The 24,908-nt window shown below is 49.7% G+C and overlaps 10 protein-coding genes across 10 annotated transcripts; 5 read left to right on the forward strand and 5 right to left on the reverse strand.

The window, feature by feature from the left end:
* Positions 1-153: 153 nt before the first annotated feature.
* On the reverse strand, positions 154-2,329 carry ASPZODRAFT_133998 (hypothetical protein). The gene is made up of 2 exons (XM_022723406.1): positions 1,877-2,329; positions 154-1,789 (listed from the first exon to the last, which is right to left on the reverse strand). Exons 1-2 carry the CDS (start codon positions 2,259-2,261, stop codon positions 651-653), a joined length of 1,524 nt encoding a protein of 507 aa, XP_022579861.1. The 5' UTR covers positions 2,262-2,329; the 3' UTR covers positions 154-650.
* Positions 2,330-3,614: 1,285 nt separating this feature from the next.
* On the forward strand, positions 3,615-4,298 carry ASPZODRAFT_143987 (hypothetical protein; the record flags this gene model as incomplete). Its single annotated transcript, XM_022724970.1, has 1 exon — positions 3,615-4,298. The coding sequence occupies one exon, from the start codon at positions 3,615-3,617 to the stop codon at positions 4,296-4,298; it is 684 nt and encodes a 227-aa protein (XP_022579862.1).
* A 553-nt stretch (positions 4,299-4,851) lies between these two features.
* ASPZODRAFT_2109743 (hypothetical protein) lies at positions 4,852-6,520 on the forward strand (the record flags this gene model as incomplete). Its single annotated transcript, XM_022727729.1, has 5 exons — positions 4,852-4,904; positions 4,971-5,432; positions 5,500-5,526; positions 5,609-5,873; positions 5,932-6,520. The coding sequence occupies 5 exons, from the start codon at positions 4,852-4,854 to the stop codon at positions 6,202-6,204; spliced, it is 1,080 nt and encodes a 359-aa protein (XP_022579863.1). The 3' UTR covers positions 6,205-6,520.
* ASPZODRAFT_577004 (hypothetical protein) lies at positions 6,182-6,775 on the reverse strand. The gene is made up of 2 exons (XM_022728701.1): positions 6,525-6,775; positions 6,182-6,463 (listed from the first exon to the last, which is right to left on the reverse strand). Exons 1-2 carry the CDS (start codon positions 6,683-6,685, stop codon positions 6,343-6,345), a joined length of 282 nt encoding a protein of 93 aa, XP_022579864.1. The 5' UTR covers positions 6,686-6,775; the 3' UTR covers positions 6,182-6,342.
* A 69-nt stretch (positions 6,776-6,844) lies between these two features.
* ASPZODRAFT_143989 (hypothetical protein) lies at positions 6,845-8,019 on the reverse strand (the record flags this gene model as incomplete). Its single annotated transcript, XM_022724971.1, has 3 exons — positions 6,845-7,406; positions 7,728-7,811; positions 7,967-8,019. 3 exons carry the CDS (start codon positions 8,017-8,019, stop codon positions 6,845-6,847), a joined length of 699 nt encoding a protein of 232 aa, XP_022579865.1.
* A 977-nt stretch (positions 8,020-8,996) lies between these two features.
* Positions 8,997-9,682, forward strand: ASPZODRAFT_26709 (hypothetical protein; the record flags this gene model as incomplete). Its single annotated transcript, XM_022728060.1, has 3 exons — positions 8,997-9,072; positions 9,137-9,232; positions 9,293-9,682. 3 exons carry the CDS (start codon positions 8,997-8,999, stop codon positions 9,502-9,504), a joined length of 384 nt encoding a protein of 127 aa, XP_022579866.1. The 3' UTR covers positions 9,505-9,682.
* Positions 9,683-12,285: 2,603 nt separating this feature from the next.
* Positions 12,286-13,185, reverse strand: ASPZODRAFT_26711 (hypothetical protein; the record flags this gene model as incomplete). The annotated part of the gene is made up of 1 exon (XM_022728061.1): positions 12,286-13,185. The coding sequence occupies one exon, from the start codon at positions 13,183-13,185 to the stop codon at positions 12,286-12,288; it is 900 nt and encodes a 299-aa protein (XP_022579867.1).
* A 2,284-nt stretch (positions 13,186-15,469) lies between these two features.
* On the forward strand, positions 15,470-17,138 carry ASPZODRAFT_134003 (hypothetical protein). Its single transcript, XM_022723407.1, has 5 exons — positions 15,470-15,585; positions 15,654-15,841; positions 15,901-15,962; positions 16,022-16,231; positions 16,295-17,138. Exons 1-5 carry the CDS (start codon positions 15,476-15,478, stop codon positions 17,069-17,071), a joined length of 1,347 nt encoding a protein of 448 aa, XP_022579868.1. The 5' UTR covers positions 15,470-15,475; the 3' UTR covers positions 17,072-17,138.
* Positions 16,850-23,376, reverse strand: ASPZODRAFT_134004 (hypothetical protein). The gene is made up of 6 exons (XM_022723408.1): positions 23,105-23,376; positions 22,968-23,034; positions 22,738-22,853; positions 22,290-22,658; positions 20,688-22,228; positions 16,850-19,501 (listed from the first exon to the last, which is right to left on the reverse strand). Exons 1-6 carry the CDS (start codon positions 23,155-23,157, stop codon positions 17,253-17,255), a joined length of 4,395 nt encoding a protein of 1,464 aa, XP_022579869.1. The 5' UTR covers positions 23,158-23,376; the 3' UTR covers positions 16,850-17,252.
* Positions 23,377-23,709: 333 nt separating this feature from the next.
* ASPZODRAFT_134005 (hypothetical protein) lies at positions 23,710-24,740 on the forward strand. The gene is made up of 3 exons (XM_022723409.1): positions 23,710-23,787; positions 23,877-24,526; positions 24,588-24,740. Exons 1-3 carry the CDS (start codon positions 23,766-23,768, stop codon positions 24,639-24,641), a joined length of 726 nt encoding a protein of 241 aa, XP_022579870.1. The 5' UTR covers positions 23,710-23,765; the 3' UTR covers positions 24,642-24,740.
* The last annotated feature ends 168 nt before the right edge of the window (positions 24,741-24,908 follow it).

The raw sequence follows: 24,908 nt of genomic DNA on the forward strand, positions 1-24,908 counted from the left end.
AGAGATAAGGAAGTGAAGATTGCGATTCCTCCAGGCGTATGAGTCACAAGTCACGAGTCAGCATCTGACAGTCACCTGACCCCAGGAGGGGGAAGTTTTTATTCTTCAACTTATTATTCTTGTTACTTTCTGTAAAACTGGTCTTTGAAGTCAGAATAGACAAAATAGACCACTCCTTGCCTTTAAAGACAGTATTCTATGCCTGATCTATCAATAACCCCGGCCTGAATCGTGTGTAGAGCAATCTTGGAGCAAGGTAAAGAAGTGTGAGCCCGTCACTGTCAGCCGCCTCGAAGGCTGGAGTCCTCGTACACTGTTCTCTTCCCCGGCCTGGGTAATTATTGCCTTCCTGGCTACCGTCTTACAGAATAGTATAACGACAAGGAAACAATAGGGCACTAGACTGGATTTTTACTTGAGCCAAGAGTGATGCTAATAATACTCATATTGTATCGCGTTCCTATCTGCCCGAATGTCTCTCAGAATGTCTCTCAGAATGGAAGGCGATTGCCTTAGGCATGTGGGATACATGAAAAACTGACAACAATGAATGATTAATTCGTACTCGAATCAACATTCAAAACTGTTCCACACTAGCGATCGCAAAAGCAAAACAGGATAAAGAAATCAACTAAAACGACGCGAGCACATCAAACCGGAAGACCCAGGGAGGCAGACCCTCCGGCCCTCAGCTTGATGGACTCTTGCACATCGGACATGCTGCTTGCCACTCCAGCATATGCGTATCCTTGTTTAAATCTTCCAAATAACAAACCGGTTACTGTCCCAAACTGATCCATAACAAAGGATCCCGAGTCACCGTCGGCAGTGAATGACGACTGTTCGAAGCTCGGATGATTGGCCTTCTTACTCAGAATCAGGAACTCTTCGGTGCTTTCCGTCGCAGGGTCGATGGGATTTCCGTCATGGTCATATCTCGCCAGCTGTGACTTAGACCAGTTGCAGAAGGCTTTCGGCCCGTTGCAGATTCCAGCAGTAATGTCCGTGGTCCGGCCGCGCTTGGTACAGTACTGTCCTTCCACCAGCGAGCCGAATTCGGTCAGCTTGGAGCCACCAGGAGCGATCACTCCACCTAGGCTACCTAGCTCCCGCCGGAAGAGGCGTGGCATCATATTGGCAGCAACAGGAAACATCTGGTTGGGACGAAAGTATTTGTCCTCCACATCTTTTGAAAGCTCCACGAAGGCCCAGTCCATCATTTTATTGCCAAGGAGTGTCTTGCCCGATGTGAGGAGTACTTCGCCCAAGATAATTGGCATGTCCTCGACCACCTCAAACGCCTGCAGTAGCTCGGTGATTTGAAGCTCACATTGTTCTAATATCTGAAGAATTCTAGGTGGTGGTACTGCCCCGATGAGTTCTTGTTGTTGTACTCCAGAAGAAATCTCAGATTGAGTGGTATGCGAACTTTCCAAAGATTCGTCAATTTCGGTGAGAGTTGCGTTGCGGTCCATACGTGCAAGGGATTCCATCTGGATCATCCGGGTCGGGGGCCGGGAAAAGGAGAGACCGAACTGATCAAGGTGCTCGAGAAAGTTGTCGGGTTGATTGTGAGTCTCTGAAGGTCTCACAACATGATAGTTGGTCAGGAAACCACGGTGAATCTTTCCATTCCGTGTCAGCGTCACGAACCCGCCCAGGGTGCCTGCATTGCTGTCTTGGTTGATGCCAACTGAGAGACCCATCTCCGGAAGCATGTTGGGATTGATTCGGTCGATGAACGAGACTGCAGAAGGGTTGTCCGAAGGATTCAACAATGATAGATTTCCAGGCAAGAACTCTACCTCAACGACCCCATCCAGCATGTGCGATGAAATCAGGGAGATGATCTGACCACGCAGTTCAAACCAATTTGCAGATGTCAGAGGTTTAACAGCGATAACAATCATTGGTTGCGCCTTTGCCTCTAGCTGACCAACGTTGAACGGACTCAGTAGTTGCCAATTTGCTTTGACTGTCTTATTGAGAAGCTCAAGGATTTGATGTTTGACTTGTTCGTAGGCAACGACAATTGGGTGAGTTGAAGGGATGAAGAATAATGAGGGGCGGAGAGCGAGGTCTACATTGACAATCTCCACATGAACATTGCGGATTCTATGGCGGCGAAGGAGATCTAGGAGGTCATCCTTTACCGGGCCCAGTTGTGGGGGGGCAGGATCGTTGGCAGTTAGAGAGACCTGCAAAAGGTTGATTGGAGTTGTGCCTCCAGGGTATTCAGGCTTGGTAGCTGTGGCTGGCATGCAGACACATGAAGAAATCCCGTGAAGCTGCAGTGTTTCGTAAATCTCCTTGCTAAATGGTAATATCTGTTCAGCTAACTCGGACGAGTGCTCGATCGTGAGTGGGTGAGGTAGAGGACTCGTCAGGCTGGTTGAGCGGTATGGATCAGAGCAGTTCATATATTGTTCAATGGTCATCTCGCCCTCTGAGTCCTCGGAGTCACGAAGAAATCGACGCCTTGTTCTTGGAGACTGGGGGGGGCTGGGAGCTGGTCGAGATGCCGAAAGACTTGGTCCCAGATGAGCCATATTGGAGAGACAAGAATCAAACGTCAAGAAAGGCTGTCACAGTGGTCGGTTAGACTTAGTGGAGGAATAAGAAAGGCTGAGCACGTACCTATAGTCAATCAAGGAAAGTACCGATTAGAGATGCTCGATATTGTAGAGGGGCAGTTCCGGTTCAGACTCTCGCTGCGGTCCCGGAGTTGCGTGTTTGTGTATTTCTGAGCCACGTCCAATACGCGGAAGAGGGGTTGAGAGGTGGAAGAAGTGGAAGAAGTGGAAGAAGTGGAAGAAGTGGAAGAAGTGTCATCCATGGATATTAGAGTGTTGCGTTGCTTCCTTAGGACTAGTACAAAGCTACCGGTACCAGGCCTGCCTGCCCAAAGCAACTGCACCTCGTTCTTTCCCATTTCACCTCCTATCATCGTGTCAATCTGACATCACCTTCTACCTCACAGTTGCTTCGTGGCCTCTCCAGGATTGCGTATCCTCATCTTCTTCAACATCTCACCCCTTATCTCATCCACCATCGCGAGAGCACAGAACCAGAAGGCTTGAATACATTTCTGAAGGGCGTACTCTCTCTTTCTACTCACTCCACACGTCTGACTCTGCGTGAGAAAGCCAGAGAGACATCTGGATGAGCTATCATCGCCCCCAGTCCTGCTCTGCAACTACTTTCACCGAGATCTACGTTGTATTCTGCAGTCACCATCCTCCGTCTTTTCAAAACTGATCAGACGTTTCTACCTATCTATTTCACTCTGGGGGGTCTGAAACACAACCGAAAAGGAGATTACAGCTACTTGATTCAGCGAGGCTTTTGTTCTGAGCCACATGAAATAATATCCTGGCTAGCTTCATCCAGCATCATTCTCTCTTCCGGATCCGGCCCATTGCCCAACACATTCCCATCTTTTGCTCAACAATTAACCAGCATAGCAGTCCACCACTTTCTGGATTCTGTGGATCTGCAGTGTGTGGGATCCATAATGCTCAGCAGGCTGTTGTGTGCAACCACAGCATCGTGTTGAGGTCTTCGCCGTCTCCAACAAGTGATCGGATCTGGAACCCTCAACGTACTTCACAGCTATGGATCTCAAGTTTTCGAGAAGTCCGTCTGGGCTTAGCGAGACCGCCACTAATGTGGCACTGCCTTTGGAAATGCCTGGAGATGTCCGTGTACGACTTCAAGCTTATACCTGCGCAAACGATCACGATGACACAGCGGAGCTACTAAGACAAACCTTTAAATACTTCCCGGCTGAAGGCAGGAAGAACCTCACCAATGACATTTTAAAATGCATTACGGATTCCCAGATACACTTACTGGCAAAGGTCATTGAAAACGGGCTTCTGACTCCGATAAAGGTTGCTGGAGCCAAGACTGTCATCAACCCGTCGCCTCGCATCGGCGTTGAAGACTCCATAGAGCAACTTAGTACCCTCATCGACGGGTCTATAGCTCACTCGCAAGCGGTGCTGAGATTGCGCTGCTTAGAGCGCGACGGTGATATGTGTGTCTTGTCTGGATATTATGACATAGAGAAATGGAAGACCTCCCCTCCGGACAAGACAACGGCCGATCTGGAAGCCGCACACATAATTCCCTTCTCCCTGGCATCGTTTAGAGACGAAACCGAGCGGCAATACATCACTACCGTCTGGAATACTATCTTTCGGTATTTTCCCGGCGTCAGGTCTCGTTGGCGGCCTCGCCTAGTAACCCAAATGCTCCCTCACAAGCTTCAAAGCCTGGGGACCGAGACAGGTTGAAACTTCCTGCCCAGCCTCAGACACATAAAAGCGGACAGCACTGGTGGATGGCCGGTAAGGAGAATTGAAGTGATACCTGGCCGGTTCACCCTTGCTCTCTGGCTCGCGGCACACCTCACCGGCTTAAAGATATATCTTCACCATATGATGAATCTAGTATATCTTTTGAGGCCTCTGTCGCCACTACATAACAAGATGTCTTCCATATAGTGCGCGGGCGAGCTTTGGAAGGATTATAGTAGTCAATTAGAACTAGGCCTTGAAACGAGAGAAGTAAAATGAAATGAAATAAATAGATTGGTTATAATTAAACTTATGCATAGACAAGACCATCCATTTGTGTTGTTATCTCTCATTTCATCTGAGCGTCATCTCGCTTAACCGCTTGCACATAAAAGTGGACATATATTTGATCAAAGAGTCCTTTCTACAGCTCAGAGATATTAGGCAACTTCCTAGTATCTATTAACAAGGAGGTTTCTTCTCCAGACATTTTGACTGCCAGAGATATCATGAACAGAGGCCTAGCCCAAGCTGGCAAACTCTTTGGATAATGATTCCTGGACGAAATTCTCTCCCTGCCCTCTCACTGATGCCTAGAAAGCAGTATGTCATGGACACCAGGCATTGACAAGTCCACTGGTAAGGTAGAATACCTAACCACGGTTCCAGCTGCAGCAGCTCTTACTACCTGCGAGCTATTCACACCTCCCGATTCCTCAATCATATGTCTATCGCCATGGCAGCCTACTCTCAGGAATTTGAAAAACGATACGCGAGGCTCACCCACATCGCGCACTTGCTCGAGAATTCAAAAAGCCGCTTGATCACCAGAAGGAAACAAAAACGCCTCAAGATCCACCTGAATCCCCTTGATATCAACTCAGGGCGGACCTCGAGCACTGTCTTCCCTTACTTCCTACCCAGAACCGGTGTCTCCAGTATCTTTGATCTGAAACATGACTCTCACGCACGAGATGCCTTCCTTCAATGCCAGGGGAAATATAATGGGTTCAAAGACTGGATGCACGGGACGGAGGACTCTCAGCAAGGCATGGAGTGGCGCCTTGCTACTAAACTCGAGAGGGCCTATTATCGCTATCGTGAAGAGTGCCTTTCAGTTGACGAGAGAAAGTAAGTGCTATTGAAATCAGGGTCTCAGAACCCCCAGCATAGCTAATGCTATTCCGCTCTTGCATAGATTGCTGCGCAAGAAAAATAGACTTGAGTAAGAGGACCTTTGAATTCGCTCTTAGAAAAAAACAAAAAAAAAAAAAGAACAAAAACGAATACTGATGATACCATAGCAGGGGAAATGAGTCCATACGTCAAAAAGAGTATCCTAGGTATAAAGACGCATGGTCGAAGCATCCTACTCATGAAGAGAGGCACTGGCTGGGCTCCGTGAAGATTGATCAATCCGGCGACGATGGCTGTCCATCAACCACCGAGGTGTTGGTTTTGGTTATGCGGATTCTGAACGGGATGGCCTACCAGCACAAGTGGAATATAGACAAAAAAGACCCCGAGTTAAAATCGGGCTGTGCACCAAAGAAGCTTTTTCATATGTACCCAGTACGTTCACTTACAGGGGCCAACTTTGGAGGCAAAAGCTGATGGAGAATGTATACAGACCATGATTGTCACCATCGACCCACGAGGGAAAGCTCGTGTGCTATGGGCCTACTTTGACGGCACTCTTCATGTTCAATTCTCACGGCTGTTGGACTTTGGCCAGTTTGCCATTCAGCCGCCATCAGGGAAGAGATATCTAAATTGTATCGATGTGCGCAAGTACTTTGAAATGATGGATATCTTGGTGAAATGGGCATGGCCAGTGATCCAAGGAGATACTACGCGGCCATTTGCTCTACCACCCATCGCGGAAAGCAGCGATGAGGATTAAGGATGATTATGAAGAACATACCAGCAGGATCAAAGAGACATCAAGTAGAGGCCTAGAAGGGATCGGTTGATAATTTCAAGAATTGCTTTCATCTATGTACATTCAATGCCCTCTCACTGTCTCGCTCGGCAGGAATGGTCACTTTGTTGACAGTGATCGAGGTGGCCATGGCCCCAAGTCTCCAGATATGGTGTTTGGGGCTTCTAGATTAGTTATCATGACCCAAAGCTCGTGTTCGAGCCGCCCTTGCATGACATAGCTGAGATTACATGTGAGCCTTATGGTTATAAGTATATCAATGGACGATTTAATTAACCTACTGATCTTTCTTCTGCTCGGTCTCGACGCAGTGATTCATCCATGTCATCATCTCAATTCCCATTTGCATAAGAATGACCTCTAGATCTATGCGCAGAACGAAAGGCCTAACCTTCGCTATGTCATGGATGTAGTCAAAGATAGTGGCAATGAGCCTTTCCATGTTCCGTAATGAGCTTGAACTTCTTCGGCTCCTATTTTAGAAGCAGGTCGAGGCCTATGCAAAGGGGAGTCAAAAACAGTACTAGAGCCGCGTTGACAGTATGTTTTTGCACGGAAAGTTTTTACCCTTCACCGCCTGCTGCCTGATATTGGAGTGTGTCTAAACAAGGATCGATAGACCGCCAGACGATACTGTCTTGGCAGACTTGTGTGTCCAGCCCTTGAAGCTCTTGAGATGCGTGCTACCCTTCTCTTTGGCATCTTTTGTGATTCTGTGGGAACTGCGGATAGTGTAGCTATCAATACAACCACCTATAGTCCTCGATTGGTGGACATATTCCTCTGATTTGGGGAAGTAATGAGTGTGTATGATTCCAGATCCCCGCGATCTTCCCCTCATAGTCGGCTGGTACCACTGAATGGTACTCGAGGAGAAACCGGGGGTATTAGAGGCGCCTTCTTGCATGAATTCGCTGACGTTGATCAAATTCCAGAGAATCCTGGTGGTCCAAAATTGTCCCTTTTGAACGTCGGACGCCAATTCCCACCCAACAACATCATGGATGTTGGCTGCAGTTGACAGTGTATTCTCGGCTATGTTGTAGCGTCCACTGTATGGTTCCTGGTGTTCTTTGGCTTGCTGAGTTTCAGTGGATCTGCACGCCAGCCTCTTGTGGATGCCTAGTCGATGCCGCGACTTTATAGGCAGCAGGAGAGGAAGACTGGAGAATGTTGGAAAGATATAGTGAAATATAGGGGACACCTTCTACAACACCCATCATGTGAATATTAGCAATAATGAAAGGAGCACTATGCAACTGTCATGTACTTAGCACTATCACGATGCTCTCAAGTAATACCATTGAATATAAGGTAGGATACTGAGTTAATTAGATAGCCAGAGGCAGGATGGGTGAGCTATAAGGAGAGAATAGAAACGGAACTTTTAAAGAGAGAGAAGTGAAGTTAGGCAGTAGAGTCCTTACCCAAATAGGCAGGATGTATTTATGCTGCCTAAGGCATTACATCTCAGTCAAACTTACCAAGCAACCCCTTTACTTCGGTACTTGAGCACGCTGGTATTCACTGGATTTTCCTTCCAGACACTATCAGTTGCTCGGATACACCTATTTCCCATCAAGCTTCTTTCAAAAACGGTTCTTGATCTAAGGAAATCAGCCTACTGACTGGAACCCTACCCCAACTGCTCTTACTACACCTTGGACTCTATTGAGGAGTGGGTGTATTTTTGGCAAAGGAATACACTAGATAGAGGATGTACATATCTCGTGGATTATAGCCCTTCCGTGATTTCTTTTCCAGTTCAGTAGACATGGTGAGATATCATTGCAAGTCATTAATAACTACATGATACATCGAACTTACTTTTTTCTTATAAGAAGTTGCTATACACCTAGTATCATCTGATTGATGGATATAAGTTTAGCGAGTTTAGATACCATAGGACTACCCCTCATACATTCTAGGACATGATATACTTGCATATAACTATAAGCAATAGAGTAAATGAACATGAATTGATGCATTTGATCAGGTTTCCAAATTGCCCCACAACGTACGAGTCATGCCAACCACCCATATAATTTCAGGCTGCCGGAAATACCCAGTTATATAACAGCATAGTCACTACCTAGGTAACTATAGTATACTAAGTGGTAGGTAGTATAATAATTTCACCAAGAATAATCAAAACACGAACAGCCATCATGACATCAGTAGTCCTAAAAGCAATTGAAGCTTGTTGTGGCGTATCTCGAGTTCGACGTCAGGATTGTCGATCCTCGGGAGGGAGACCTTGTCGACTTCGCCTGTTCCAGACGGGAATGGCTTCCTTACCTGTCGACCGAAGGAAAAGTGTTTCATTTATTTCCAGCGGGGGTACAGAGTGTAAATAGATGTCCTTGGTACTTCCAGTCAATTGGTGTATAGAGTTCTCCTGGGGAGTGTTAAAATAAGGTTGTGCCACGCAATCTATGATGGATGCGTCATAAATGTCATGTGATGAAGACAGGACTTGATTGGTTGATATTGCAGTCTGCAGGGCTGACCAATCACAATTGATCGGTGACATAAATTTATTAGATGCCTTCCTTAACCTCAGGCACTTTAACTCAAGGTCACCAATGATAACACCTTCCTGGCAGTATTAATTAGATTACCTCGATCTCATGATTTATCACCTGATTGTCTGGTGATATATAATAGAGCATTTCTTATTACACTTACTCCTAAAACACTACCTAGGTAGTTATATAATCTACGATATGCCAACCTGTCAATCCTACAATCCCATGCCAACACCCAACAACAACCTTGATCCTCCTAGATATGACCCCATCAGCTTTGAAGAGCTGACGCAGTCAGACGGTAAGACACGGAAAAAGAGAGAGAGAGAGAGGTTGTGGTTGTGGTAGTCGTGCTGATTCTATAGGCTCCCATCCCAACCGTCCCATCCTGGTAGCCATCAAAGGCGTTGTCTTCGATGTGAGCAGTAATCCGGCCTTTGCTCCTGGTGGATGCTACCACGGTATATATCACAGACACTGTACAATACTCATATACGACGATTTCTAATTCTTCTGTCTAGTCTTTGCTGGAAAAGATGCCTCTCATGCGATGGCGTGTTCCTCGCGCAATCCCAAGGACTGCACGGCGGAATGTCATGATATAGGGGATGCCGAGCAGACAATTCTCGACGAGTGGTTTGAATGCTACCGCAGGAAATATAATATTGTGGGCACGGTGATGGAAGGTGACCAAGACGAGCGAGAAGATGCTGACACCGAGGATATATTCTAGTGGACTTGGCTGATTTGTGCTTATTTTGTATTTTTATGGAGGTCATATAAATAATATAACATCAACAGAACATACCGGTCCAGCAAGTCTCAACTATAATACCTAAGTGGGACTGACCCATCTGTCGACCATTGCTGGAGGTACCTTGATGCAGCAGATAGATGGGTGTAGGTTGCAGAGAATGACCATCATTAGGGCAAGGCTCCATTCACTCTTTCTTTCACTGTTCGAGGAAATCTCAAAGCAGATAGGCTAGGCTGCCATCTCGATGTAGATTGAAGTTCTTAGCTCAGCCTCTGCCTGATCCTCTTCTAAGACCATGATAACAACCTGTTCACCAGCATGGCCCCTGCGGAGTGACATCGTACTTCTGGAAAATGGTCTCCATGCTAAGCTGGAAGAATAGTAGCTTGACAAATAGCCCCATTGATGGCACCGTCATATGTCCATCCCTGGCGTCACAAATGTTGTTTCCCACTTGTCAGTGGGGAATTTGATTATCGAAGAAAGCCTCATTATCCACCAATAAAAAGGACACAATAGGCACACCGACCTCGCTCTATATCTCTGATTAGTATTCTTCCACTCCTATATGATACAATAATATACAGCGGCCTTTCGTGGCCGCTGTATGCGCGGTGGCGGTGGAAGAGGAGGAAGCGGGAGGGTCGACAACAGCGATTTTGGTGGCATCTATTATTGCTTAGTCTCCTGTCTTCAATGAAATTGATACCCATTATCCCATGTCTTGAAAGTATTGAAAGTAGGATTTTTCCACCCACCTTTTTTTACTCTCGCTGTGCTGAGAGAATAAGTTCAAGAAGAAATCATTGCACCTCTTGTTGTCTCCAGAACTGCATCCCTCTTCGGCAATAGATAGGCATTAGCAATGAGAAGAGATAATGCCACGGATTGTTTCAGTGAACAACGCATCTGCATCTAACTGGAAACAGTCTCGTACCATTCCCGAAAGCTTTGTATGACAGGATAGTGTCTTCTCTAGAGCCCACTTTACAGCAGAAGCTGGAAGGAAATGACAGTCATGGAGGCGTCTTGAGAGTGGTCATTTTAGACTCTAGGGGACAGAGCAGAATGAGTTTCCTTTCGTTTGAGAGTTCTCAAAGCCATGAGACTTGGCTTCACCCGCAAAGTCCAGGCGGAGTCACTCAGGGGCTTGAATTTTATCTGTCTCCTCTACTACGTGGAACCCGGGGAGCGATAACAGGATATCCAAGGCAGATGGCCCAGTGGCCGGCGCTGTGTCCAGGTCCTCATCCATGTGATCCTGCTGGGCGGAAGAAATATCATTAGCCTATCTAGATCCTGATGTAACCGGGCATAGGGATTTAATATTCCGAATGAAGTCCTACATACCTTAGCGAGGGCTGTCACCTTCTGTACTTTAAGGTCAACAATATGCGTTTCATTGAGGATCAGAGACGCGGTGTGAGTTTGGAGTTTTTTATCGCCACCTAGGCAGCAGATTGTGAAGCGCAGCTCAAGCGTGGCGAAGGGAGCGGACGATGGGTTGATGACCAAACGCGTCTTAACACCCGCATCCATTCCTGACTAGTTTCCCAAAGGGATCCCGTCTTCAGGATGGATAAGCACGGGAAAAGAAACACTGTCAGATTCCTGCATGCCCGCATACTGCGACTGCCAATCCAACATCTCGTGGTCCTTATCTTTGCGGTCCATCCTTGCTTTGATAGAGATAAGGTGATTGATACAGAGAAAGGGGATAAAATTGCCGATACAGAGAGGGGGGATATGGTGGCTAGAGGAGAGAGAGGGAAGGTGGTGATGGGAGGGATGACAGAGAAGGTCAATAATATGCGTTTCGTTGAGGATCAGTGACGTTATGTGGGCTTGAAGTTTCTGATCATGACCTGTGTAGCGGATTATGAAGCGCAGCTCAAGCGTGGCAAAGGGAGTGGTTGATGGGTTAATGATCAGACGAAGGATATCGTGATGACGCTATTCTGTGTTGGATCAACCCACGAAGTATAACTAGACCATGGTAGACATATAGAATGAGGGAAGATGGAAAGTTCAGAACAATAATTATGATGAAACAAAGTCGTATATATAAGAAGAAACAGAGACTTGGTGGTTGCTTACTCGTTGGCAGAGGGCGAGGGAGGAGAAAGAGGAGGGAGGGAGGGAGGTGTCTATTTATAATAATCCTGGAAATGATTCGGAGACGAATCGATCAACATCATTTCACTCGAATATTAACTTGAAACCAAGCGCCAGTAACTCACCTATTCACTATAATCTTGTCAATTTCTAGGTATCCACCCCTCGCTCAGGGATGTAGTATCAAACGGCTGATAACCATGAAAAATGGACGCCAGGTTCTTGAACTTTTCGATTTATTGTAAGGTAAGGATCATCTCTTCCTGGATCACTACCTTGCTGAGTATTATCAAGTCGAGTCTCATGGTAGAGTGTTGAAAGACTCTGTCAAGTTCTTTCCCCTGCCTCGAGAGGTTAGACCGCAGCAGTCCCGTGACACAGCTCTGAAATAAGTTGGAGACATCCAAGTTCCCCTATTCTATATCTCATCTTTTACCTCAATCTCACTACCCCTCGATTACCAGCTGTGTACAGAGTGTATTCATATGGTGAGTACTATTTCTCAATGATATCCAAGCTTAAGATAAGATAGTAGTCCTTGGAATTAGGTATACAACGACTGGATCATGGAGAAAGCCTCAGCCACACCACAAGGACCATCCTCTTTCCTATAACCTAAGCTCCACCATCCGAATCATCAACCTAGGAAACGTTGAATGTCACAAAGGGGGCTCGCGGGCAGTGGACTCGGCCACAGACGGAAACGACGCGTGTCTTCTGCTGGCCTCCTGGTGCTGGGTTGATATAACCCAAAGGCCCCAGATCGTCATGAATGGCCCAGACATCTCGCGTGTTGCCCGACTGCCAGGAGACCACGAGGTTACTGCCATCCTCGGGCAGATAGCCGCCGTTCTGGAAGTAGCCGGTGCTGGTGATGGTCACCGTGCGGGGTGTGCGGACACAAGGGACCTTCTGTTGTTGTTGTTGTTGGAGCAGTTGTATCTGTTGTTGAAGCTTCGAATTATCCAGCTGGCAAGTGTGCTCCCGCCGGATAGCGTCGTCCCTCTGGTCCTCCAGGCTTGTTTTGTCGGCCAGCCAGGTCTGCTCCCGCGCGAGGCATTCGTTCTTCTCCGTCTCTGAGGCGTCGAGTGAGCCCTGCAGCAACGTTCTTTCCACCACGCAGTCGGCGCGGTCATTATGACATTCTGCCAAGTCGGCCTCCAGCTCTTTCTGCTCGTCCACGCCGGTCTGTTGCCGATGGGACAGTTCAGCCCGGCAGGCCTTCTCGCGCTGTATGGAGGCTTGTTTCTCCTGTTCAGCCTTGGTCTTGTCCGCTCTGCATGTCTGCTCCTGCTGGACTAGGGTCTTCTGGGTCTGCAGCAATTTATCCTTGGCTTGCTCGCAGGCAGACTTCTCCTGCTGCAGCGTTTCCGCCGCCTGCTGGATCAGGACTCGGTCCATGATGCATTCCGCACGGTCGTTGTGGCATTCGGTAAGCTCATCCTCGTGCATGGCGTTCATGCCTGAGTATCGGTACTGATCTCCCCATTGCGCAGAAGCACCGAGGATCAGGCAGACAGAAAAAAGGGCCTGCAGCTTCATCTTTCTCGCAGGGAGTGGGAAAGTGAGATATGTCGAGTCTGAATGTTAAAGCCTGTCCGGCGATTAGGCAGGGTCTATATATAGGGCGATTTTCAGCTCAATCATCTCGGACAGTGTTACATTCATGGATTCATGGCATCATGGACCCCTTTCAGTGCTCATGGGCTGTTTTCGCGAACCATCATACAAATTGCATCTCCTACTACACTTGGATCCAGACTCGGGGGAGGGGGGGAAGGGTCAATGTAACGATAATAAGATACATGACGCCAATTCAAGTCTGAATCCGCTGGAGAATGCGTCAGATGTAACCTCTATTCATTGAATAAGCTTCATAGACTGTGTATAGGTCGTCATAGCGTCTTCTAGGCAAATGAACCAGATGATACAGAGCAGCAGTCTCTCTCCGGAGTAGTAGTATACATTTTACCCCCAATAAAGTTATCTATTATAAGACGTTGCGAAGCTCTACAAATGATAAGATATGATCAGACGCTTTAATTGATTCAGGAGTTTAGTGTGATTCCTGTAGATATCATTCTGAGGTTCCGAATATATGCTTGTTAGTACTGGGTTGAGAGATATCTAGAGCCTACTTAGAAACCTAGGATATGGAAATCAAAAATTTAGCTGTTTCATCATTTTTATCATTGACCTGAAGAATCTTTTCCTGATGGTTACACAGAAGCTATTATGAATAATTCAAGGTTGGTCTTGTAATATCAACTGTCCAGGTACACGCCACATATAGCCTCATTCCAGCAGAAGACAGTTAAGGACGGTAGTCTATTTTTCATAATTTAATGATACCCAGTTGATGTATTGAGCATTTCAAAGCTGTTCCTGTAGACACACCATTTAATCATCAATATCTAAGCTCAACCAGATGGTTACACAAAGAAACGCCCCGTCCGAATTTGGATCCAATGACGCCCCTGCAGAAAGTCCCTTTGGAAAATCCCTGCGGTAGTATAGGAAAAGTACACGTGGCTGAAGTGAAAGATGGAGAGACGAAGAAAAGAAAAAGATAGTCTCATCTTGATCCTCACGGTGAGCTAGACAACATTCTTGCAACAGCTTCCGTCTTGACGGCTCAACCGGACAATTCAGACCTTCTCTCCCGTGTCCATCTTCGCTCAGCGATACGCCTCTCTACAGGCCTGGGTATTGCTATTGCCTACTGGTTCTTCTCCTGCAAATTACGGGATCCTGGACAGGAATCACGGTGAGGTCGAAAAGAATGAGTACTCCCTGATCATCGAGACTGAGCGAGTTTCTAACACATAGGCTTCTACAGCGTGTCCTCCAACCCTATTCAACAGGCAGGTTACAGCTTTATTCAAGCAGGATAATTTCGCAGGCTATATCAACACATTCGGGATTGTGAGCACGGTGTTCAGCGCGCACATGATCGCCCAGGTTGGTCGACGGGGTAGTTTGATATCAGAGTGTTTTTTGTCTAGCTGCTCGCAGTGAACCTGGTAATACGGATTCTACAACTCGACTCCAACATTCCCATCAGTCTAATGAAACTAATCGGACTGGACCTGTTTTCGAGGGTGCGAGAGATCCGGGAACGCTGTTAGATACCCCCCAGACGCCAGCACCATGGAAACGCTCTCTGTCTTGACACCGACCTCCGAGGCGTACTCATTCCCCTTTGTGTGCCTGAATCTGCATTGATTTCCCACTATCTATCTTAGTGATCTTCCTGCTATTTCTGTGCGCCGTACTGACAGAAACAGTCTATCCTGAGACCACTAATCGATCGCTTGGGTCTATCAAAGCCTCTGTCTCGACGTCCAGTTTATTCTCATGGAAGATACAGTGTACACATTTTATGGAGATGTACTCGTCGAGCATATAATGGAAGATTTTGGGGTTTACACCCAAAAGCCGAACCTGAAGACGACGAGGAATGAAAAAGAGTCGCATGTTGGGTAGAGATAAGCTGCTACTGTTGTATTATGCTCGACCTATTAGCCACATACAGACCCATAGAAATAGGATATGACTATTAATTGCTCGATCTAGCCAAATTATGAGCATTATCTTCTCAAAAACTAATTAAAAAAGTATTACCTATATGAAGCCAACCGATAAGCGTAACCATGGAGCGGCTGGCGTCGGCAAAGACGTAATGCGATCGCCGTGTTGAACCGAACTCTCCGCATTCCCCCATGTCAACTACACTTCTTCACCAGCAAGCCTCCACCTCCGTTTCTCTATTTGTTTGTTTCTCTCTTTTATCTTGATGGATAACGGTACATGAACAAGGAAAAGAAAGAAGATGCCACCTAAACTCCTCGGCCGGGGTGCAGTTCAGATTCGTTGGCGGAAGGTAGCGACCAGTCCACGACGATGGGGGAGTTCGATTTCCCAACGACCAGGATCAGATAGGTAAAACAGAGAGAGAGAAGAGAAAGGTCTATTTGGGCGATATTAGAATGCTAATTCGGGTCTCAAAGTGTTCGCTTCCCCGGCGCCGTGAACAGCAAGTTCACCACGCAAATGTCCTTCGTCAAGCCCGCTGATATCCCTGCAATCCCTACGTACCGCGTCATGGACTCCGACGGAGTGCTGGTCGATACGGACCGGGGGCCGCCAGACGTGACGGATGCGGAGGTGCTGACATGGTACAAGAATATGTTGACGGGTGGGTGGTCCTTTACTGGTGATCTTCAACCGACTTATGCTCTATACTGACTGCCTCAGTGAGTATCATGGACGTGATCATGTTCGAGGCGCAGAGACAAGGACGTCTAAGTTTCTACATGGTATGCCACTTCCAAAACAAATACAACAGTCGTCTCTTTGGTCTTGCTAATCGATCCAGGTGTCTGCAGGGGAAGAAGGCGTGACCGTCGGCTCCGCTGCAGCGTTATCACCAGACGACGTCGTCTTCGCGCAGTACCGAGAAGCAGGCGTCTTCCAGCAAAGAGGGTTCACACTGCAAGAGTTTATGAGCCAACTGTTCTCCAACAAGAACGATAATGGTCGGGGTCGGAATATGCCGGTGCATTATGGCCGTAAATACCCAAAGATGGTAGACACTCCGTAATCAAAAAACGAGTATTCTCGAAGAAAAAAAGTTTCTAATCATCCATAGCACACCATTTCATCCACTCTCGCAACCCAAATCCCACAAGCCGCCGGCGCAGCATACGCATTGAAACTCAAAGCGCTGCAGAACCCCAACCACCCGGCCAGCGTGGTAGCGTGCTACTTTGGCGAAGGAGCCGCCAGCGAAGGCGACTTCCACGCCGCGCTCAACATGGCTGCCACGCGGTCGTGTCCTGTAATCTTCGTCTGTCGGAACAACGGGTACGCCATCTCCACGCCCACGTTGGAACAGTATCGCGGCGACGGCATCGCAAGCCGGGGAATCGGGTACGGCATCGACACCATCCGCGTCGACGGGAACGACATCTTCGCCGTGTACGAGGCTATGCAGGCCGCGCGGAAGCTCGCTCTCGAAGGAGGGCCCGGAGGCGGCCGCCCCATCCTCATCGAGGCAATGAGCTACCGTGTCTCCCATCACAGCACCTCGGACGACAGCTTCGCGTACCGTGCCCGCGTGGAAGTCGAGGACTGGAAACGCCGCGATAACCCGATTATCCGTCTACGCAAGTGGCTTGAGCGTCAGGGGATCTGGGACGAGGACCGCGAGCGCGAGACCCGCGAGGATCTCCGCCGTACCATCCTCAAGGAGTTTGGCGCCGCAGAGCGAGAGAAGAAACCGGCCTTGCGCGAAGCCTTCACCGATGTCTACGAGGAGATGACCGACGAGACCCGCGAACAGATGCAGGAGCTCAAGCGTATCCTGCAGACTTATCCTGAAGAATACGATCTACGCCAGTACGAGGGCGGCGCCGACAGTCTGTAGTAGCTGTGTATAGATCAACTAATGACTTGTAATGAAAACGTGCTATTTTTTTAGGAAAAAAAAAAAAGAGAATTTTTGTAGCCTGCTATTTATGCTAGTACGGTAACCTGCTTCGTGCACATGATAACAAGAATCCAACCCGCTATCAATATTCATCAATCATAGACATCAATCCAATCATTCAACCTTCAACGGCAGCGGTCAGAGCCTGCTGGGCAAGTTTCTTGTTCCGCTTAACCAACGCGGCAAGCTTCTTATCGATGACATCCAGGTCCTTTCGAGACAACTCGAGTTCCTTCTGGGACTTGGCTGCAAATGCGCGAAGCTCTTCGTCGGTCATGGCGATCATTTCCACAATATCAGGGACCATGCCGCTGCCGACACCAACGCTGGCTGCGCCCAGCATATGCTTCGCCGTGGCCGCTGCAAAGGACCGTACAGACGCAGCAGTCGCATTTACCAGCTCCGCTGTGTTCGCAATAGCCCAGTTGTGGCTGCGGTTGCTGTCCGCCTCCATGGCAGATAGGACATTAGGAGGAGCGGAAGGGACGGACGAAATTGAGGATCCCGGCGCGGACAGCGCGGCGTCAGGAGCAAGAGAACCAATGTCCGAGGCAGGCTCGTCCATCCAGTAGACATTGAAGTTCTCTGGGGTGGCGAACAGGGCATCAAGGCCGCCGGCCCGGTTGGTAGTATCTGGCTCGGAGATAGGGTCGACAGGGTATTCCTGAAACGGATCAAAGACCTGGACGATGCTCTTCTCCAAAGCAAGATATCGATCTTCCTCCTCGGCGGTCAGATGGCGAAGGACACAGCCTCGAGGACTGATCAAACACCGGTCCTTAAGAAATGTGGAAGCCGCATTGATCCGAACCGGTTCTCCACGCAGCAAAGCCTTGCGATGCTCTTCCGTCAGGGCAATTGGCTCCTCCAGATCCTCCTGATCATCCGCACCGCACTTCATGTCAACGCGCTGAGCCAAGTTGGGCGGACTGAAAAGAGGATGCAAGTTCAGATCCAGGATGCCGGACTTGTGAAGCTGAGACAACAATGATTGGAGCGAAGCAGTTCTTTCAGAAAAGAGGTCCTTGATCGAAACGCCATTCGACTCGGAATCTTTGATGAGCTGCTCGAGGGTGTTTCGGGAGCGCCAAGCTTCTCCGGAGGAAGGCTTCTTCTTGGTCTCCACCGGCTCCTTTTCTTCCACAGGGCTGGGAGCAACAGGTTTGGTGTCCTTGGGGCTGCGGTCTCTTGGTGCCGGCTTACCAGCTGCTTCATTGTTCTGGGCCACTTTCTCCACCCTGGTGCTAACCGGTTTTGATGGCTTGGGCTCGTCCACAATAGTCTCCGTGGTGGAACTGGACGGCTCAGCGGACGCCTTCTTGGCCTTGCGCTTCCTTCCAAGAATAGGAGCTTGCACCGGTTCTTCGCTCTGGGGGACAGTGTCTTGCTTCTTCGCCTCGGCCTCTTTCGCCTTCTGGCGGCGCTCCTTCTTTGCCTGGCTCTTGGTAATTGCACGAACCGGCGCGGACCCGATCTTCGAAGGCGGAGGGGAGTCGGCGCGGGATGCCGAGGCCGATGTGAAGGGCTCACCTTCGGATCCCAGATCGCCGGGAGTATCTGGTCTGCTAATTGACGAGATACTTGGTCTGCGCGAGCGTGCTTTGATGATAGGTAGGGCAGCTGTCGACGGAGTGGCGGACATAGGAGGTGGCGTTCCCGGTTTGGGGGTATCCACCACGCGCAGAACGCGAGGCTGACGGGGAAGAGACGACTCGGAGACACGTGAGATCCCGGTCAAAGGTGTATTGGGACGAGAATTGACGGCGGAAGCTGGTACAGGGACACTGTGGGGAGCAGCCTCTGATTTGGACGGGGTTCCTTCCTGCGGCTGTGCGCCAGTAAGAGGAAGGGTCAATTTGATCGGTTTGACTTTCGGTGCAGAGGAAGAAGATTTCCGGTCTGCGGTCTCCTTGGATTTGGCTGAAAGGGCCTCTTTTTTGTCTGGGCCTGGGGTGAGGTCGGTTTTGTACTGGTCGCGCGCCTTGACGGCGGATTTGGCAACGGGAGAGCCGAGAGAAATTTCCGAGGCATTCTTCACCCTATTGGAGACAGATCCGACATCAGGCAGAGCTTGAACATCAGGGGTCGCCTGCCGGGAAATATCTCCATGCACCCTCTGCGCTGGGGTTCCTAGTCGACTCAGTCCGACGGCGGGAGACGAAGGGGCAGATAGGTCTAAGGAATCGTCAAACAGGGCAGCGGTTGAATGCGAGTGCGGAACAGGGAGGCCCGGAGGCAGCGTAGGGGTCCCTGCACGCGCAGAACCAAGGGAGTCTGTCGTAAGATGGGGCCTTAATGGGAAACCAAATGCATCGGCAAGTCGTTTGTCCTTGGGCTGAGATCCTAAAGGAGGGAATTCCTCATCCACTGCTCAAGATATCAGTCAGTATCGTATAGCCGAAGTAAAAAGTCGAAGAAATAAATTGGCAGAAACAGCTTCGATCGCTGGGGAGGGAAGAAGAGACATAGGATGGGGCGCCGCTGCTGGATTCACGAGTAGACAAGAGATGGGCAAGCACGAGATACGAAGGCAGGCAATTAATTACAGAACAAGTCTCCACATATTGAAGACCAGACAAGTTTCAACATCTATATGAACAATCTTCGTGAGAAATTTCTTTCGAATGGGGCCCTGACAGGTCGAGGAGCCAGGGCAGGGAGGTTAACGTACATATGGCCATGACAGGACCGACCACGGTCACGAAAATGCTGCCCGACGCAGAAAACCCCGATGCAAAAGAAAATAGACAAGTTCAAGAAGAAAGGGTAAAAAAAAAAAAAGGAAGGGAGGGGGGACGACTGCCAAGTGACAAGTAGTGTCGAGTGGCATCAAATCTCGCGGGATATACCTCGGCGGGGACATGGTGAAGAAAATGAAGAAATGCCGATCAACAACGCCGCAGACAGACACACGCCCAGCCCTTATCAATATGTTCCATGTTCCAGAGCCATCTGCAGACCCAAATGCTTCAAATTGCAAAACAGCAGAGTGAAAAGGGGAGTAGAAAGTTCAAAACAAAAGGTGTTGCACAAAGAATTAAACACAAAAGGGGGGGAAAGGAAGTGGAGCGCGTATCCCGCACAAATCTAACAAGGAAATGATATCATGTCATGACAGAAACAAGGCGAGAGAAACAGCAATGCAATGGAGGGGTAACATGGTAAGAATCATGATGACACAGAAACATAAGATGAAAACAACAGAAGACAGCAGACGCGAAAAGCAATCACCAGCGGTTGAACCCGGCTCCATACATCATGGAGTGATTGTACCCACCTTGACCCTGACTCGCGTACAACGCCTGCCCAGCAGTGGCATTCGCTTGGTGCATCCGGGCCTGCAAGATGCTCGGGTCCACAAGATCTACTACACCGCCTCCACCGGAGGAAGTGTTAGCATGTCTGTGCTTCTTCCCCTTCTTCTTCTGCTTCTGTGGTCCTTGGTCGGTATAGGAACCGGTTTGGGAGCCATAGAAAGAGCTGAGAAGGCCATTGACGGGAGTCAGGGGAGGGGGGGTGGAGTGCTGTTGGAGAAAAGGAAACATGAACTCACGCTTAGTGGCTTCCTGGCCCTGTAGAACACCGACATTATTTCCTGTACGTCCCCTCAACAATTCACGCATAAGTTCCGGGTTGGCCTCTTGCTTTCCCAGGCTGATATTGGCATTGGAAGTAAAACCATGGCCCTGAGCGAACATGCCACCCCCACTGATAGGAGGAGTCCCGGCAGTCTTCAAACCGGGCGGAGGGCCCTGGACACCGCTGGTGTAGAAACCATTGGTCAGGCCATGCTGCGGAGCGGGAGCGGCGAGCGGGTTGGGTGTGCCGGATTGCATCGAAGAAATCTGTTGGCCTAACATGCGGGCATTTGGAATCCCCTTCCCGCTAGAGTCGGCTGTAAATGCGAACCGCGAGGACTGGCGATTCTGCGCCTGCAGCGCGTTGTACTGCGCCATCTGACTCTGCAACAGACTTTGGCGGACTTGGGCGGTTTGATCCAAGGCAGATGAGCCGAGGTTGGTCTGTACCGGGTCCACTAGGCCAGCTTGTTGAGTACTAGCAGATTTCAAAAGTAGAAGTTGCTGTTGTTGGAGCGGAGTCAAACTTCGCCCGGCGAGGTTCAGACCTTGAAATTGGTGGCTACTGGCGGACACGGGCGAGCCGATGGCTGAGTTGCTTGCGGTACCCTGTTGGGACGGGGGTTGAATCGCGCCGTGGGACTCACGGCTTGTACGACCTCTCGGGGGATGGCTATCATCGGGTTCACCACCAAGCTGCAAACTACCGCTTTCACGACTCTCTTCCTCAACAGCAGCAGACTGAAGAATCTCCTGTTCACGTTTTAAACGCTCTTCTTCTGCCTTTTCACGCATCGCCCGGCGCTTAACTCCACCGTACGGGTCGATAAAGGACGGATGGTTTTCAATGATGGATATCTCCTCTGCGGAGAGCCCTGCGGAAGAGAAGATGAATCTGAAGTCCGGGGAATTGACTGCCTTGAGCAGGTTGTCCAGAAGCATGCTCTCTGGTTCCAAAGGCGATTGCGGTACACGGGGTGGAGACTTGGGCGACGGGGAGGGCGAATCCACAGGCAAAGGTGTCTGTTGGCGGGAGGCTTCTTGAGCGGCAGCGTGTTGCTTTTCAATTCGTCTCGTGTCATCAGAGCCGGACGCCATGGTAGCAGGCAAAGGCCGAGGGCTTTGCGAGGCTTGACTGCCACTCAGACTCGAGCGCCTAGTGCGGCCGATCACGGCATCTTTGTTGGCCCAGCTTGCGGACGAAGGAAGAGCAGGACCGTCCACTCCTGGCTGGCGGGTATTGGCAAAGTCGTCTCTGCTTGCCTGGCGCCGCATCGGAGATGAGATTGCCTGTGCAGGGGAAGGCCGACTATGGGGAACGCCGTGAGGAGGCCCACCAGGTAAGCCACTTTGATGATTGGGGCGTTGACTGGAAAGAGTGTTCATGGACGACAAATCTTGACGGCTGTAGCTGTCGCTATCTTCACCGGTTTCGTGGAGGAAGGTACAATTTCGGTTGTTGCATTGCTCGTTGCGAAGGAAGGAAGAGCAGTACTTTGTTGTCCCGTATTGCGCCCTACAAACTCCTAGTCAGTCTCGCATTTAACAATGCAGGCATCGTACAGAGGGGGGCATACCGTAGTACGCGATCACCATTGACTGAGCCGTCAACTGCTCCAATACAAGTTGCCGCGTCGGTCTTCCTCAAAAAGGTGACATAGACGCCGATTCCCTGGTTGGGATTGCCACCTGGCTTGGCCTTGCTCACCACAATCTTTTCGATATCACCATACTGGCCAAAGTATTCCTTTCCGCGGAGTGTCTGGAGAAGCTGGCTCTCGTCACGTATGGTTGGGTTGAGCCCGATCACGTAAACCAGATTCTTCTGCACGACTCGCACTCCAGCCAAATTTTTGCGACTGGATGCCTCGATTTCGCGCTTTTCGGCCTCCTTCTTCTTCGCAGCAGCGGCCTTCCGGTGTTTGAGCGCCAAATCCGCCTTGAACCTAGAACATCGAGTATGGGTTAGCAGCAAAGCAAAAGGCACACAGTTTATTTTCGCCAACTTGCAAAAAGGCCACTCACTCGTCTGCATCCGGCACCTTGTACTGGATAGCGCTTTCATCGTAGACACGCCGGCAGTTGGGGCAACGCCCTTCTTCACTGTGGGTTTTGATATTGTTGTAGCAGAACTGGCAGATCTGGGAGCGAGCAGACCGTTAGTCTCGACATTTATCGTTTTCTGCAACAGCAGCAAGGTACAAGGAATCGAATAAGGATAGAATAAATCAGCAATCGACAGGGGGGCAGCGTACCTGATACCCGCAGGGACAGGGCTTAAAGTTTTTATCCGAGAGATCGAACTCTTCGATACACAGGGGGCTGCCGAGGTCGACGAGTCAGTACCAGACAACACTATCACCAAAAGCAATCCAAATCTGCCAGTACTAACCAAAACTCGTCATCATCATCAATGACCGAGTCGATCTGTTGGCGATTCGACATGGTTGCTAAAAATGGAAAGGGTATTATGCGGAGACGGCAGGACGCCAACACAGCAAAGAAACGGCAAAAGGCAACACGACCGCCCAAGAACAAGTCGTCGCACGAGAACCGAGCGATGAAGGGAGTCGTTGCAAGAGAAGAAAAGAGAATGACAAGACCGATGACAGAAGCGTGCACGGACAAGTCGTGTCCACGAAGCGGGCAGGCGACGGGGGGGGGGGGGTAAAAGGGTAAGTGAGGCGAGAAGGAGAGAGTTTGAAGGCGAGAAAGAGAAGCTCGACTTCATTTGCTGCGCTTTTGCTGCGTTTTTCTGGGGCTGCGGCGTGGGCCAGCGGGCTTATGTCAGGACTGAGTCAGCACGCCACGTGACGCGGGACCTGCAACTTCCAACTTCGTCCGCCGCTCCTGGGTTTGCCTTGCGTTTTGTGACTGTGTGTGCTTGACTTCCCACCCATTGCTCCTCCACGATGGCCACTACGCGCTCTCTACTACGGCTCGGATCCGGCCGTGCTCTTGCCGGTGCGGCGAGGCCGGCTGTGGGTGTGCGTGCCTTCTCCTCGACGGCGTTGAAGGCCTCGAACGGTGGTGCGCCTGCGGAGCCGCCTAATATGCGCTCGGCCCAGCGTCCTCGTATGTGACTCGACCGCGAATTGCTTGCTGGAATATGCTTGAAAACTGCTCTTGATATCCAGGCCATGCTGACAGGCGTGTTTTTCTAGCCGAGGGCCCGCTCCGTGCGCCGGTCGTTAACCCTGCCGATAAATACCAGGACAAGGCCGATAGCATGCACAAATACGGACAGTATATTATGTCCTGCCTGCCGAAATACGTGCAGCAGTTCTCGGTGTGGAAGGATGAGCTTACCGTCTACGTTCCCCCTGCCGGTGTGATCCCCGTGATGAGCTTCTTGAAGTACCACACCGCCGCGGAATACACCCAGGTGTCCGATATTACTGCGGTCGACTTCCCCACGCGTGACCAGCGTTTCGAGGTCGTCTACAACCTGCTGAGCGTTCGCTACAATTCCCGGATTCGTGTCAAGACCTACGCCGACGAGGCCACCCCGGTCCCCAGTGTGACCTGCCTGTTCGAGGGTGCCTTGTGGTACGAGCGTGAGGTCTACGACATGTTCGGCGTTTTCTTCAGCAACCATCCTGACCTGCGTCGGATCATGACCGACTACGGCTTTGACGGCCACCCGCTGCGCAAGGACTTTCCCCTCACGGGTTACACCGAGCTCCGCTACGACGAGGAGAAGAAGCGCATCGTTGTGGAGCCCCTGGAGCTCACCCAGGCGTTCCGTAACTTTGAGGGAGGCACTGCCGCCTGGGAGCCCGTTGGTCCTGGTATCGACCGGACGCCCGACACTGTACGAACCCTCTTTCCACTCTTCTATGACTCTAGACTCTTCAGCTAACTTTTCTCTCCAGTTCAAGCTCCCTACGCCCAAGCCCGAAGAGAAGAAGGAGGAGGAAAAGAAATAGAGCGCGAAACAATGTAATCGTATTTTTTTTTCTATTCCGTTTATTTGTATGTACATATCGCGTCTCTTGCCAATCAGAGCTATCCAATTGTCATCACGAGTGATGAACCGTAATTATCCAGGATATAGACCTATAATCTATTTCCACAGTGAAGGTAGACCGAATTGAGTAAATAACAGCATTCATTGTAATAAGCAAAATTAATTCTATTCGAATTGATGCTGCTGATCTTTCATTTCCCTCGATTTGCGTCAATGGAAATTCCCG

Source organism: Penicilliopsis zonata (assembly GCF_001890105.1).
Source record: "Penicilliopsis zonata CBS 506.65 unplaced genomic scaffold ASPZOscaffold_11, whole genome shotgun sequence".
Taxonomy (NCBI): domain Eukaryota; kingdom Fungi; phylum Ascomycota; class Eurotiomycetes; order Eurotiales; family Aspergillaceae; genus Penicilliopsis; species Penicilliopsis zonata.

Excerpts from the sequence above, each read along its gene's own strand:
- ASPZODRAFT_133998 (XM_022723406.1), bottom strand. The coding sequence starts at position 2,261 with ATGCCAGCCACAGCTACCAAGCCTGAATACCCTGGAGGCACAACTCCA. Across the intron at positions 1,790-1,876 it reads TGTTAAACCTCTGACATCTG|GAAATCTATCATTGTTGAAT; the intron begins CAAATTGGTTTG and ends AGTTCTTGCCTG.
- ASPZODRAFT_134003 (XM_022723407.1), top strand. The coding sequence starts at position 15,476 with ATGCCACCTAAACTCCTCGGCCGGGGTGCAGTTCAGATTCGTTGGCGG. Across the intron at positions 15,586-15,653 it reads CAACGACCAGGATCAGATAG|TGTTCGCTTCCCCGGCGCCG; the intron begins GTAAAACAGAGA and ends CGGGTCTCAAAG. Across the intron at positions 16,232-16,294 it reads GCCGTAAATACCCAAAGATG|CACACCATTTCATCCACTCT; the intron begins GTAGACACTCCG and ends AATCATCCATAG.
- ASPZODRAFT_577004 (XM_022728701.1), bottom strand. The coding sequence starts at position 6,685 with ATGGAAAGGCTCATTGCCACTATCTTTGACTACATCCATGACATAGCG. Across the intron at positions 6,464-6,524 it reads ACCGAGCAGAAGAAAGATCA|CTATGTCATGCAAGGGCGGC; the intron begins GTAGGTTAATTA and ends ATGTAATCTCAG.
- ASPZODRAFT_134005 (XM_022723409.1), top strand. The coding sequence starts at position 23,766 with ATGCGCTCGGCCCAGCGTCCTC. Across the intron at positions 23,788-23,876 it reads GCGCTCGGCCCAGCGTCCTC|CCGAGGGCCCGCTCCGTGCG; the intron begins GTATGTGACTCG and ends GTGTTTTTCTAG. Across the intron at positions 24,527-24,587 it reads TCGACCGGACGCCCGACACT|TTCAAGCTCCCTACGCCCAA; the intron begins GTACGAACCCTC and ends TTTTCTCTCCAG.
- ASPZODRAFT_134004 (XM_022723408.1), bottom strand. The coding sequence starts at position 23,157 with ATGTCGAATCGCCAACAGATCGACTCGGTCATTGATGATGATGACGAG. Across the intron at positions 23,035-23,104 it reads GATGATGATGACGAGTTTTG|CCCCCTGTGTATCGAAGAGT; the intron begins GTTAGTACTGGC and ends CGACCTCGGCAG. Across the intron at positions 22,229-22,289 it reads AATGGTGATCGCGTACTACG|GGCGCAATACGGGACAACAA; the intron begins GTATGCCCCCCT and ends AGGAGTTTGTAG.